This window comes from Psittacula echo, assembly GCF_963264785.1.
Source record: "Psittacula echo genome assembly, chromosome: 1".
Classification (NCBI taxonomy): Eukaryota; Metazoa; Chordata; class Aves; order Psittaciformes; family Psittacidae; genus Psittacula; species Psittacula echo.
The window spans coordinates 114,170,635-114,185,470 of NC_137735.1; the positions used below are offsets into that span (position 1 = coordinate 114,170,635).

The 14,836-nt window shown below is 40.1% G+C and overlaps 1 protein-coding gene across 1 annotated transcript; it reads right to left on the reverse strand.

The window, feature by feature from the left end:
* Window positions 1–1,565: 1,565 nt before the first annotated feature.
* Window positions 1,566–12,377, reverse strand: ACTR6 (actin related protein 6). The gene is made up of 11 exons (XM_080613168.1): window positions 10,876–12,377; window positions 10,209–10,326; window positions 8,447–8,515; window positions 7,002–7,125; window positions 6,041–6,176; window positions 5,894–5,950; window positions 5,109–5,207; window positions 4,843–4,921; window positions 4,011–4,182; window positions 3,005–3,143; window positions 1,566–1,973 (listed from the first exon to the last, which is right to left on the reverse strand). The coding sequence occupies exons 1-11, from the start codon at window positions 10,941–10,943 to the stop codon at window positions 1,844–1,846; spliced, it is 1,191 nt and encodes a 396-aa protein (XP_080469294.1). The 5' UTR covers window positions 10,944–12,377; the 3' UTR covers window positions 1,566–1,843.
* Between the last annotated feature and the right edge of the window lie 2,459 nt (window positions 12,378–14,836).

Here is a 14,836-nt window from a genome sequence, read left to right on the forward strand (position 1 = left end):
GTACTGCGTAAAAGCAATGACTTGGTCTGTCATTTCATAGTGCTTTCATAAGGAAGAGGCAGCTCAGTGGGTGTAGAACCAGGTATCAAGCAGTAAGGAAATGCTTCAAGTGGGCAGCAGGAGTTTACAGCTGCCAAGTGGTTTCCTTCAGGGACAAAAAGCCAAGATAGATCTAGTTCTGTAAAAGAAAGGAGCCTTGCCTTACTCACTCTGACGGCAGGATCTACTAATTTTCAGTCTTCTGTTGAAAGAAACGTGGTGTTTTATGTTTATAAGGGCCTACTGAATAGTACAAATTTAGTGAACTACAGATTACTGGTCTTTGTTGTTAGACTTTCAGTTACATTCCAAAATCAGGAAAACTTTACTGGACCTTAGAAAGTTCTGTTGGTTATTTTTAACCATATTTGACACAGAATCATCTGGAAGGGAAACTTGGAGCTCATTTCTATTTATGATTTCTAGCATGGAGCTATCAATTGTCAGTATGAATTTATTTTGAAGTATAAAACTTAGAGTGAAGAGTTTAGTCTGGAGGTACTTTCCAGTGCGCTTTTAATCACAGAACAAGTGATGCACCTTCAAAGTGAGGAGACTTGCTTCCATTCATAGAACATTAATCACAGAATCAGCTAGGTTGGAAAAGACCTTTAAGATCACCAAGTTCAATCATTACCCCAGGACTGCCAAGACCACCACTAAATCATATCACTGAGAACCTCCCTATCTCTGCCATTCAACTCAGGGAACTGAGTACCCTGAGGATGGCTGGTCTGACTATTTAAAGACTGAAGCAAAAGCTGCAGTAAGTACCTCAGCCTTTTCCTCGTCCTTGGTCACTAGGTTTTCCCTAGTATCCAGTGAAGAATGGAGATTCTCCTTGGCCCTCCTTTTATTGCTAATATATTCATAAAAGTATTTTTTATCTTTTATGGCAGTGGCCAGATTTTGTTGCATCTGTCCCCTCGCCTTTCTAACTTTCTCTTCATGACCTAACAACATCCTTGCACTTTTCATGGGGTAACTGTTCCTTCTTCCACAGGTGATAAATTCTCCTTTTTTTCCCCAAGTTCCAGCAGTATCTCCCTGTTCAGCCAGGCTGGTCTTCCCCGCTGGTTTGATTTTTGGCACATAGGGAGTATCTGCTCCTGCGCATTAAGGATTTCATTCTTGAAGAGTGTCCGGCCTTCCTGGACCCCTTTGTTCTTCAGAATGTTTCTCAAGGAATTCTTCCAACTAGGATACTCAACAGGCCAAAGTCAGCTTTCCAGAAGTTCAAGGTGGAGCTTTTGCTGACCTTCTTCCTGACTTATCCAAGGACTGAAAATTCAATCATTTTGTGATTGCTTTTCCCAAGACGGCCTCCAACCATCATATCCTTTTCAGGATAGGCAATCTCAGAAGAGAACTTTTGAGATGTGTTTAATGTCCATTTAACTGCATACATGAGTTGGAATAATATTCATTTGGGAACACAAAAATCCCCAAATAAAAAACAAACCCCCAAACAACTCAGTCTCTTCTCACTATGTATTAATGTCACACCAGCCACACCAGCATAAGCATTCAGTATTTTTATTGCCCCATGCATTGAGGTTTTCTGCAATAAGAATACAATGAAGCTATCAGTAAAAGATGAGAACACAGTGAAATGACAGTGAACATATTACTTCATAGTATTAGGCTTGTAAAATTCATTTTTAAACTGGGAAAATTATTTTCCCCAACCCACTTAAATACAGGAAAGCTAAAACACAATCCTAACTGACAGGAAACAGGTTGTACTTCAAAGAGTTCCATTCTGACTGAAACAATGGAATAACAACGTATCCAATTATACTGCCTATATGTCAAATTTCTCCTCACAGATATTGTGTCCGTGTTCTTCATAATCTTCTCTAGTTACTACCATGTCTTCAAAATCATCATTTTCAGAAATGAGCTTTCCACCTTCCCAGGAATAAGTAATAGGGCTGAAAAATGAACAGTTATAGATGAGTAACAGTAAGTACATTTCAAATAGAAGTATGCAGTGATGATTTCCAAGACTTTTATTTATCCTATTTAAAAATATACTTTTGATTGCTAAATCAAACCATCCAGCTCCAGACAAGCTCTGAGACACAGTCTGAAATTTTAGCAAGGCTGACTGACTGTTTTTTATAAACAACAAGTGCCTCTTTGGAGGCAGGTGTGAAGCAGGCGGGATAGGAAGATGTTGTTTGCATTTATGTTACACAGATAATGATTCTTCATAATATTTAAAAGTACTCTCCAATAACACTTTTTAAAAAGTAAAGATTTCTTTGTTCTTTCAAGATACGCGTGTTTTGTCTCAACTGCTAAGGTGTTACCCCTTCCAAATCCCTGAAGTGACTACATTAATAATGACATGGCAGCATTCATATGCTGTCAAATCTTCTAAGTGAAAGACTAAACTCTTATCTTGCATACTTATATATCCACGTAATCCACAATACAGTCTTATTTACCCATTTACACTCCAAAGAATGATCCTGAAAACACTTATATGCTTAACTTTATTACCTAAAGTACAGGGCAAGCAGGTGGTCCCTAATTTAACTGGTTTGTCTGAAAATACACTGATTTAAAACATTCTTCTTGTACAGTTCTAGTTCAGTGAATATTTAAATTAACCCCTTTATCTTTGTAATCATAGAATAGAATCATAGAATAGTTAAGGGTTGGAAAGGACCTTAATATCATCTAGTTCCAACTCCCCAGCCATGGGGAGGAATGCCTCACCCTAGACCATGTTGCCCAAGGCTCTGTCCAACCTGGTCTTGAACGCTGCCAGGGACAGAGCATTTACCGCTTCTTTGGGCAACCTGTTCCAGTGCCTCACCACCCCCACAGTAAAGAACTTCTTGCTTATATCTAACCTGAACTTCCCCTGTTATAGTTTGAACCAGCAAAAGAAATCCTACTTCATAGTTTGTTCTGCTAGAAGAACAAAGCTTGTTCTATACAGTGTACAACTCACTTTTCAGGAAGAACAACAGACACATCATAATCAGTTGGAGTAAGACATCGAACTTCAGAATAAACACGGTCTCTGAAGCCTGGAAAAAGGGTGTTTCCCCCAGTCAGGACTATGTTCTTGAAGAAATGAGGCTGCATTTCTGTAAAGGAAATAAATCTGTAGTTACAGACTGAATATGTACTTAAAAATTCAAGTTTTATTCCCCACTTAGAAGTAAAAAATACGCACAGAAGAATTTTATGATCATCTAACGATTACATCAGTTAAATACTTATATTGAGAAATAAATGAAAATGATAAATCCCCCTGTTCTTTGTGCTTTTTAGAATCTGACTTCCACAACTACTGTTTTCTTATATTGCCTATTAAGTTCCATGTCTGCCAACACAATTCCCTTTTCAAAGGGGATTTTAAATGATACAATTTTTTAAGAGTACAAAATAATAGCCTCAATGCCGCCATAAGTATGTGGCATCACAGAACCTACAAAAGTCTTCTTTGTAGTAATAACATTAATTACATGTACATCATCTGTCAAATGAAAGCTTTAGTATTACTCCTGACAAACAGCAGTCAGAAAGGATTTATACTTTGGTGCTTAAATTACTAATTTTGGTCAGTTTCATTTTTTTCATCAGTTTAATTTTTTTTTCCAAGTAAAGAAAGGTATTTTAAAACATAACTAAAGCTAATTTCAAGTATATTCCATCACTGGTGTCTAAGACGGATAGGTCACATTAGAAAAGGGTGTTCAGAAGAGTTAAGTCTACAGTGATTAGTTGAAAATAGAAATCAATTCATGAATCACCACAAAACTGTTTCCCTAACAGACAGTCTTGTAGACAATAAGGTCTAGAGTATACGACACACACCAGAAGACAGAACAGTTCATAACTTAGTAAGTGGTATATTGACAGTACCAGCTTCAGATACTTAAAAAAATGCCAAACCTAACAAAAAACACCAAACCACACGCAACTTTTTCAAAATACTTCTAAGGTTATACCTTCAGGTAAATTCTGAATAGAATAGACAATGGCTTCCGGAATTCCCATCTCTTGAATACCAATATCTGAAGGATGGAAGAGTATTTCTGGAACTGCAAATCTTTCATTTGTTAGACGAAGTGTTTGTTCACCAGTCTTGTATTTTCCACTTAACACCATCTCTTCTCTTGGCTAAATTAAAGACATGAATAGTAGCCACTGCTTAAGAAAAGAAGCCACATCCTGGAGTATTCTGCTAATTTTCTTCATGTACTGCAGAGGCAGGCAGTATATTCTATGTAAAGTTGTATTATCAACAAATGTTAAGAATAATGCATACTCTGGTATTAAATCTGCAGTGACTTTACTCTTATCAACTACAGTTTTGCCTGAAGCAAAATAAAATAGGTACGCACAAGACGCAGTATTGGGACAGCTTTTGAAACTATGTCAAACTTGGTAAGTGAAATAAAATTGTTAAACTGTCTTCACTGGTATTAAGACTTTTCAGGGTCTTCTACAACATGACTTTCAACCTTCTACCTATTAAGGTATCTACATGAAATTCAGAGAGACTTAGAAAAAAGCATCAAAGCAGAGGAAACATTTTCCAACTTAACTTGTTGTATGACAGAGCACAACCATAGAAATAATTATTAAATAATAAACATAAAATGGTATACTGAAAAAATAGTATTTAATTTTCATCTCAACTTCCTAAGGAAATCTTTACCAATTAAGTTAGAAGTTACAACACAGCATTAGAAAAAATTAAGTCTTTTCAACCTCTCTGCTAAACTTGTGCAGGGGAACAATTAAAAAAAAATACTTCAAAAGCCACACCATTATTACCTTACAAAATCCTTTTTTGATTGTGCTGAAGTCTGGTAAAACATAATCTACCATTACAGTATTTTCCTCTCCTTTCAATCTGAAAGAGAAAAATGTAAAATACAATAGAATAAAGAACAAGTTCTAAGTTCCAACTATTTTCTATTGACAAGACTTCCTTTGACTTAACTGGGAAAATTTCTGATTAAGAGTATAGCTTTATTTGTTTCTAAAAGTTGGTACTTCTGAATAATCCATTTGTACATATAGTACTATTGTATACATACTTGGCAATGTCCATATCCTTGTAAAAGTCTTGAGAAACATAACACACATCTTCTTTCACTTGATTAATTACATGTGTTTCATCCATAACATGTAGCTGCCTATGAAAAACAAAAACCAAAACCACAGAAGTTAAAGAATAATTCTTAGCATTACCTGTTCAGTCTTCCACTGGAGATGAGCAACCATAGCTTTCAAATCATAGAAAGCAACTGTCTCAATATCTAAAATTTGTATTCAATTTACAAAAGCATTCCTGGCCTGCTGGAGTTTAATACTTTCCTACTTCACAGTTCAGTAAACACAAACATCTACCTGCATTTGTGCAATGTCTTCATAACAAGTGTAGCCATAATCCTGCAACTAGCTCTACTAGCGAAGACCTTTATCTAAAGTTCCAAACTAAAGGATCCTAAAGAAAAGTTGGTCCTATTGAATTTTATTTGTGGTACTGATAGAATCAGTTAGCAAACTGACTGATGATCTACTGAGACATCTCAGAAAATATGTAAGGTCCTGTATAATTGTGAACACAAGGGTAACCTCAAGAACTTCAAATGTTCTGGCACTTTGAAGAATTAGGCTATGAGTTTTCAAAGAGTTTAAGATCATCTTAATTCATCTTGATCTTAAGCTCAAGATGGCAGCTAGCAAATTATAACAGGCAAAAATTCCTTTATCCTTTAAACAGTATTTAATCTAAAATACACAGAACCAGTAAGAATATCCTCACAAACTTCTAGCTCATTTCACAACAGGTCTCAAGATAATGATCAGCATGCTTTACCTGTAAGAGATTATCTCCTTGAGATGGTTGGTTAAGAGTTTTCCTCCAACATTAATCCTACAGAAAAGGAGTAACACAAGGAATTCTGTCATTATTGACTTCAGGCATAGGAAACAATTCTTCTAGAAAATATACACTGCAGCTTACCTGATGATTGCCTCTTTTTTCTTTTTACTTCTGCAATAAGGTACAATGTGTGTAAAAGAGTATCCACTATCCACAATGATACAACATAGCTCAGATGGATTATCTCGGAAATACCTATGTGCGCTAAGAGCTCCAGCTGAAATACAGAAAATTTCACTCAATTTTTATATGAATATACATTTTAGAACTTACATTGACATGAAAATGTACTTGCTTCTTATTTTAAATGCCTTTGACAGACTTCAGAGATTTCAATTGATAATACTACAGCCAACACATGAATTAATTTTGACAATAGATAAAACTGAGTATCATATATGCCCCCATTTATTCTATTTCAAAATGCCAGCCCATGTTCAGTTTCCTGAAGTCCAAGCAGACTGATCACACCACAATTTATCAAAGCTATCTAAAGGAGTACCGTATGTCCAGCTATCTTTCAAAAGGACTATGATGTTATTTACATATTGCCTCAAAGATACAATATATTTCATGATTGTAATGCCGCATTTTATTTGCCAATACAAACAAAAAGCCACCCTACTCCCCCTTTCACTTCCCTCCCAGTCACCCCCCCCAAAAAAAGGAGGAAAGTTATCTAAGACTTCATGCAAATTTTTGGTAGCCTCTCTCAAATGCTATTCTGTTTCAAAATCCATCTGTTATCTCTATCATCCTGACTCTCCTCAAATTTTCTTTAGTTATATACCATGACACCCTTAGAAAGTAGTATAAGAGTATAGCTGAAATTTCTAACAAAAAAAAAAAAATCCTTTAATCCGGTTGGAGTACATATCAGGAGCATATTACTCAAAAGCTAGAAAGGACATGAAGTGATTTTTTTTCCTACCTTTATATATACATATGTGTGCATATGTATGCATGATTATTCATGTATTTATTCACAAGGTTGGTTAACCTTCAAAATATATAAATACAAACTAGAAGGAGGCAGACTCACCATTTACTCTAAGAACTGCTTGAAACTGATATTCTTCAAACAGAATTTCATTCATGGATTCTTGTATTGAAGTAAAGTTAAAATAAGGTTCGGTAATAATAATATTGGTATCTACAAAGTCCACCTATGAAAAAATACATTAAGATGGTCATTACACAAAACTTAAGACTCTGTTACCATATTTTGCAGCAGATGAAGATCATGTAAATTTGAAAACATGATTACCACTTGCTGTATCTGTTTGTAGAAACTAGGCTTAGAAAATTTTAGGTTTTTTGAAGACTTCATGAGCAGTGATACAACTTTATCAAATTAATGGGTATAAATCTAATAGAAAGGAACACCTGCATAATCTGCTCCTGACCATCCTTACAAATCATAATCCAACAGTTTAAAGAGATACCCATAAAGTGCAATACTAATATATAATACTTCATGCTAATCCTGTCAACTACAGAAAGATATGTCTCCTCAACAGCTCAGCACTTGCATCACAGAATTATTTACCTAATAATCAAAGATGAAGTCCTGCATGAAGTAGAATCAATAATAAAACTTCCAATGACCTCTAATGAGGCCAGCCAAAGACCCTGGAATTTCTGTATTTACTGATATCTCAAACTCCTTTAGGGAGGACTTCATAGGGTTGCTTCAGTCATAACTGATATGGCCCTAAACGTTTCACCTGCTGTATCTCTCTGTACTCTTCACTCATGAAAAAGAATTAAAACAAATTCTCTTTGAAACCATGAGTAAATTGAATGCAGTTCCAAAACTAAAATGAAAGCTAAGTATCAAAAGCCAGCACTGCATATGTTTATGTATGGAGCCTAAAGTATTTTTGAGGCATTACTTTCATTTTCAGTACCATTCTCTCTCCTAGGTGTTACAAAAACTAAAAACTTTCAGAGTATGTAACTTTTTTTTTTTTTTAAGAAAAAAAATAAAAGGGAAGCCTTATTGTACTTTTTGTGTTAAATCCAGTTCATGTGCTAAATAAGAAAAATTAAGCATCAGATATTTGTATCTTATACATTCAACTTACTCATAGGTAGAAAATGTTTTGCCAAAGATGGCCTACAGATCTAGCTCACAGCTCTCTTTTACATCAACAGTCTCTTAATCTCTAAACCACATTTTATCTGTTTCATTATTATTTCTTACTAACTTGAACTTTTAATTATCTTGATGTGACTTTAACATGTGAGCTGAACTCAGTACAAATACACACAAGACTAAAAAATTTAAATGTTTTTTAAATTCCTACACCAGAGCTCAAAGTAAAAATTAAGTTTGCAAAAAAAAAAATTTGTGATTCCTAACTGAATGCACATTCAAAGAGAACAGTAAGCTCACCAGTTCTGTTTAATACCCAATGTACTTATGTTAATTCCATTAGTCAGTATTAAGCCCACACAAAATCTATAATTAAAAAAGGCTCTTACTTGGTACATTTCTTTTCCAAAAAGATAATCCCAAACCTGTCTCTGTACATCCCAGTTCACCAAGTAACCCTGTAGGAATTTAGGGAAAAAAAATACACTATTTAGAAAAAAAAAATCATGCTTTAAAAAAAAAAGTCAAATAATTCTAGACATATATAAAGATATATATAAAGAAATATATATAAATATATATATTTATATATAGATAGATATATAAAGAAATTTGAGAGTAAACATGTCTGAATTCACATTTCTATGCTAAGGAGTAAATGTTACATAAGCTAAAGAATGTTATAAATATTTCTCATCAATACATCAGTCACTATACTACAAAACCAAACTGTGTTACCTGTATACATTATTCTCTTTGACAGAAGCTAGTCTGACCTTGGTGCTGGGAAAGGTTATGGAGCAGATCATCTTGAGTACCATCACACATCACAACAACTAAGTGATCAAGCCCAGTCACCATGGGTTTATGAAAGGCAAATCCTGCTCGACTGAACTCATCTCCTATGACAAGGTGAATCACTTAGTGGGTGAGGGAAAGACTGTGCATGTTGTCTACCTAGACTTTAGTAAAGCCTTTGATACCATTTCCCACAGCATTCTGATGAAGAAACTGGCCTGGGCAGGTGTAATCTTTGCTGGGACAAAAACCAGCTGGATGTCTGCAGCCAAAGAATGGTGATGAATAGAGTTAAATCCAGTTGGCAGCTTGTCACAAGAGGTGTTTCCCTGGGCTCAGAATTGGGGCCAATTTTGTTTAATATTTTCACTGATGATCTGGATGAGAGGATTGAGTGCACCCTCAGGAAGTTTGCAGACAACACCAAGTTGGCTGGGAGTGTTTAGCTGCTGGAGGATACAAAGGCTCTGCAGAGGGATCTGGGTCAATCAGCTATGGCTAATGGCATCAGGTTCAAAAAGGCAAAGTGCCAGGTCCTGCATCTGGGCAACAGCAACCCCATGCAACACCACAGGCTTGGGGGAGAGTGGCTGGAAAGCTGCTTGGAGAAAAAGGACCTGGAGGTGCCAGTTTCTGCCCAGGCAGCCAAGAGGGCCAACAGCATCCTGGCCTGTATCAGCATTAGTGCGGCCAGCAGGGCCAGGGCAGCGATCATCCCCCTGTACTCAGCACTGGTGAGGCCGCACCTTGAATGATGTGTTCAGTTCTGGGACCCGCACTACAAGAGCGATATTGAGGTGCTGAAGCGGGTCCAGAAAAGGGCAATGAAGCTGGTGAAGGGTCTGGAGCACAAGTCTGGTGAGGAACAGCTGAGGGAACTGGGGTTGTTTAGTATGGAGAAGAGAAGGCTTGGGGAGGAATCTCATCTCTCTCTACAACTACCTAAAAGGAGGTTGACAGGACAAGAGGAAATGTTCTCAAGCTGGGCCAAGGGAGGTTTAGATTGGATATTAGGAAACATTTCTTCAGCAAAAAGGTCATCAAGCATTGGAACAGGCTGCTCATGGAAGTGGTGTAATCACCAGCCCTGAGGATATTTAAAACACGTGTAGGTGTGGTGGCTAAGGGACACAGTTTAGCGGTGTACTTGGAAGTGCTGGGGTAACAGTTGGACATTATCTTAAGGGTCTTTTCCAACCTGGCTAATTCCATGATTTCTGAACTCCACACTGCTAAATATAATTCTTGCACGATACTACATAAAACCCTGCAGTTGGGACACCTTGTATGAAAACTATTCCTTAAAACAATTTGCATTTGTCTATAATGTTAAACTCAGGGTATCTTACTTACTTTCTGAAAGGGCAAAATATAAAAAAGCCCAGAGGGATCTTTAATTTCATCCAGTTGATTTGCCGTAAAGGTTTTCAAGCGTGCGGTCTTTGATCTGAACTGACAGTTAGGAATAACGCTGGAAAAGATTGGAAAGTTTCCTATTCATCACAATACGAGGCACATTCACCGTCTTTACATTACTGTCATAAGTAACATACTTTCAGCAGTATTCTGGGGACGTATTTTGGGTTTAATCCATTTAATGAGGCCAGTTAGGAGGGAAAACCCGCCCTTTCTGACACATCAGGTACAGATAAGGCACCATTTGGTAAAATAAACTCTCCCCTGCCCCCTACCGCGCACCCACACCACCACCACAAACCACCACAAACCACCACACCGCCCCAGCGCCGGGGACCGCTCTGCGCTCCGACCCGCCTCTCCCGCGGTAGGGGACGGTGCCGCGGCCCCGCGGGGAGTCAGGCCGCCACGTGCCGCAGGGGCGGGGCTAGGCCGGGGCTGTCCGCAGCGGGCGCAGGCGCGCTGGCGGCCCGCGAGCCGGTGAACGGCTGTGGTTGCGGGGCAGTAGCGGGGAGCGGCAGCGGTGCGGGTAGGCCGAGCCGAGCGGGTGCCGGCGCAACGCTAAGAGGACGCCCGCCCATCCCGCCCCTTCCCAGGCGCTCACCTGACGTTCGCGTGGCTGTAGCCGATCTTGGCGTTGTAAGCGCCGTTATCCAGCACCAGCGTCGCCATGTTCCCCACGGCGCCACGGCCGCCGCCGTCCCAGTATTGATCCGCCACCGCCGTGGAGCTCTATGGTTACCATAGAGTGCAGAGGCAGCACGCGCGCGGCCTGACGGGATGTCGGAGTGGCGAGAAGCACCACTTCCGGCTGCGTACCCGCCTCTGGCGCGTGACGCGCACCGTGACGCATGCCGGTGACGCTCGGGAAGCCGCCGAGGCTATTGGTCGGGTGTGACCCGGAAGCGCTTGCCAAAGAGCTGGGCGGGGGAGGTAACGGGGAGGTGCTGCGGCTGCTGGCGTTGTGGTGCCGGTCTTCTAGGGCGTAGCGCGGGCAGTGCCGCGCTCTGCGGGTATGGGCAGCCCCGCACCGCCCCAGCCCTGCCACCGCGAGAGCCCGCGGCGGGGAGAGAAGGAGAGGCATGTCTTTCTCTGGTGTGTGTAAGGTCACATACCCCTCTGCTGAGGGAGCGCCTTGCCCGGGGGTGGCCGTGGCGTTTCGGGGCAGCAGCTGCAGGGGTACGGGAACACAGCGGCGTGGGGAGGAGCGAACCGCGGAACGCAGAAACATAGCGTGCAAAGATGATACCGAATGGAAAGGGGGAAGGGTCTTAAAATTCCATCATCGTCGTTTTGCTCTTGTTCTAACCTTGCTGTAATTAACACTAATTATAACTAGCCTAAACCCCTGTGCTGCTGGTGTTCGCTGGCACTGAGCAGGTGTTATACTGGACTCTGTGTCAAATACCATGCACCCTTATAGAACCATGGGAGGGACCTCAGAACATCATCTGGTCCAGCTTTCCATGGAAAAGGGAGCCAAAGTGAGATGATGTAGCAATCTGTCGTGAAAAGCTCCTGTGATAGGGGCTTCACCACCTTCCAGGGGAGGTTATTCCAGTGGTTGGTTGGTCTTACTATGAAAAGTTTCTTATATCAAAATGAAACCTCTCCTAGTGCAACTTATGCCTCTAGCCCCTTGTCGTCTTGTGAGGAGAGAGGCTCCATCCTCATTGCAGCCACTCTACTGGAATAATGTGATGAGGTCCCACTGAGCCTTCTCCAGGAAGAAATCATTCTATGATTTATGATTTTATTTATATGTTTTAACTTATCGTTACTACTATTTTTGTTGTTATCCAATAAAACATAAATTGCATTACAGTATGTAATTGTATCTGTATGTAACTTGTTTTCCGGGAAATACCAGAACTTAAAGATAACAGCAACTCTGTATGATGACTCTTTAACCTTAGCAAGTAGCAAATGTCTTCCTATGAGCCAGGATGTTCAGTAGAACACACGGCAATCTGCTTTGCAACCAATCCTCTTTATGTGCTTGTCAGTGTCTTAAGGGGAGCCTCCTTAATCCCCACGCTAGCAGATGCATTCTCTGGTTCTTTAGGGAGAGGTCAAAGGAATTAATAAAACACTGTTTTTCCAGTGCAGGAGTTTATGGATTGTTTTAAAGAACACTGTAAAGTGTTGGTTGGTCTCCTTCTTTACCCACTGACAGGTATAGTAATAGTCAATTTTGGGTCTGTAATTAAAACCCAAAGTATACAAACCATAGAATTGTGATAAATGCTCTAGATATTCACAATGTTGTGGAGAAATATAAAATATTGTTCCTAAATCACAAAATGTTTATCATTTTATTACTAATAGTAAGTTCTTAGAAGAATGATTTAGACATAAGGAATTATTATTGCTAACTTTTGCCATGTAAAAATAAAGAAGAAAGCCAGAATTTGATTACTTTTTCTCTTGCAGATACGTGCTCCAGCTCTATGAGACTTCATCTGATATAATTTAATTCAGAGTTACTTTTGTTTGTGTTTTGTTTTTCTTTTTAAGGACCCACAGGACAAGCACCAGGCTTCTAACAGTTCGCTTAGATTTATGTGTAGTGGTTGATTTATGTAAATATTTAAAATCTCTGGGAACTACAGTTGATATATTTACTGTCATTGCTCACTGAGGGCAACTCAGATATTTGTTTCAGAGTTTGTTTACATACTCACTCGTATATTGCAATAACACTTCTGATAGTACTTTCTGTTGATGTTGACAGAGTGTGTCACAAAGTCAGTAATGTAGCAAGGAAACATGGATAGAACTTTCAAAGGTCCAGGTGGTAGCAAACCTCGTACCTTGCCCCTTACAAGAGCTTAGAATTGATAGTAATGCTCTTTAACTTTGAGCAATAGTCTGTCAGATTATGTGAATCTTACATGTTTGCTCTATCTTTTGCATTATCTGCAAAGGACCATGCTGGTTGTCTCATTCTGTAAGTATGAAACAAAATACTCACTGAAACTGAATCAGAACTTCTTAGGTCACATTTTATCTGTTCTTTTACACATTTCCTACTGCTTTATTTAATGGGAAAAACAAATTTTTTTTTTTTTTTTGTTACTGTCTGACCTTCATGTTTCATGAAGTCACTTGGGCTCTTGTTGTTATTTGCTTTTTTTCCCCTCTCAACTCCATTACAGTTTTTACAGTTAAGGAATCCACCACATAAAAAGTTGAACTCCGTCTATACAAAGCACACAGATGCTTATTTGCTCTGCTCTGTGGGAACGTGCAGCTTCAGGATGATTGAATGGTGCCAGTGACAGAATTTGCAGGCTGTCTAGAGCATCCAAAGAAAGTTACCCTTGAGGAAGAAGTCGCTGCATTCTTTGACCCTGACACAGGGGCGCATTACCCTGAGCTTAGCATCCATCACCTGAACCCCATGCACATTTCCTCGTTTAGGTGATGGTGGAGGGCAGGCTGATGGACGACATGACTGCCTGATGGGAAACTGTAATCCTTGGGTTCTTGGGTCTTCTATCAAATTGAAAGTGTTCACAAATAGGCCCTAGAAATTACATGTGCTAAATACAAACCAAAATTATTCTTGAGATCCATTTAGTATCCTGGATACTCTCAGAAGTGGGGTTCTTTCTTGGTGCCAGCTGCTTCGTAAGGGAGGGAAGCCAGGAGCTGAGAGGGATGCTGCTGCCAGCCAGAGCCTAACCGACCACCTCCAGCCAGGGAGCAAGGCAGGCAGAGATGGGAAGGGCAGCCCAGAGCCCGGGTCATCAGGCAGGTGTGTGATGATGAAGCAAGCCTAGAGTCAAGCACATAAGTCAATCCTCAAGTCAGGGTCAGGATCAGGTCTGGTGGGATGAAAAAGGCCAGACATTGTGCAGGGATCACCAGGCATGTCCATGGGGACCACCACCATGTAAAATTGGTGGGTTGGGGTCCAGGTCAGCAGGATCCAGATTAGAAGGACCCATGGCAATACATGCCTGACCAATCTGGTGGCCTTGTATGATGGGGCTACGGAATTGATAGACAGGAGTAGAGCAGTTGATGCCATCTACCTGGACTTGTGCAAAGCGTTCAACACTGTCCCCCACGACATCCTTGTCTCTAAATTGGAGAGACATCAATTTGACAGATGGACCACTTGGTGGATAAAGAACTGGCTGGATGGCCACACACAAAGAGTTCTGCTCAATGGCTCAGTGTCCAGCTGGATACCTGTAATGAGTGGTGTCCCTCAGGGATCGGTGTTGGGACCGGTCTTGTTCAACATCTTTGTTGGTGACATGGACAGTGGGATTGAGTGCGCCCTCAGCAAGTTTGCCGATGACACCAAGCTGTGTGGTTCGGTTGATACACAGGAGGGAAGGGATGCCATCCAGAGGGACCTCGACATGCTTGTGAGGTGAGCTGATGCCAACCTTATGAAGTTTAACCATGCAAAGTGCAAGGTTTTACATCTGGGTTGGAGCAATCCCAGGCACAGCTACAAGTTGGGCAGAGAAGAGATTCAGAGCAGCCCTGAAGAGGACTTGGGGGTGTTGGTTGGTGAGAAAATGAACATGAGCCAGCAGTGTGCACTC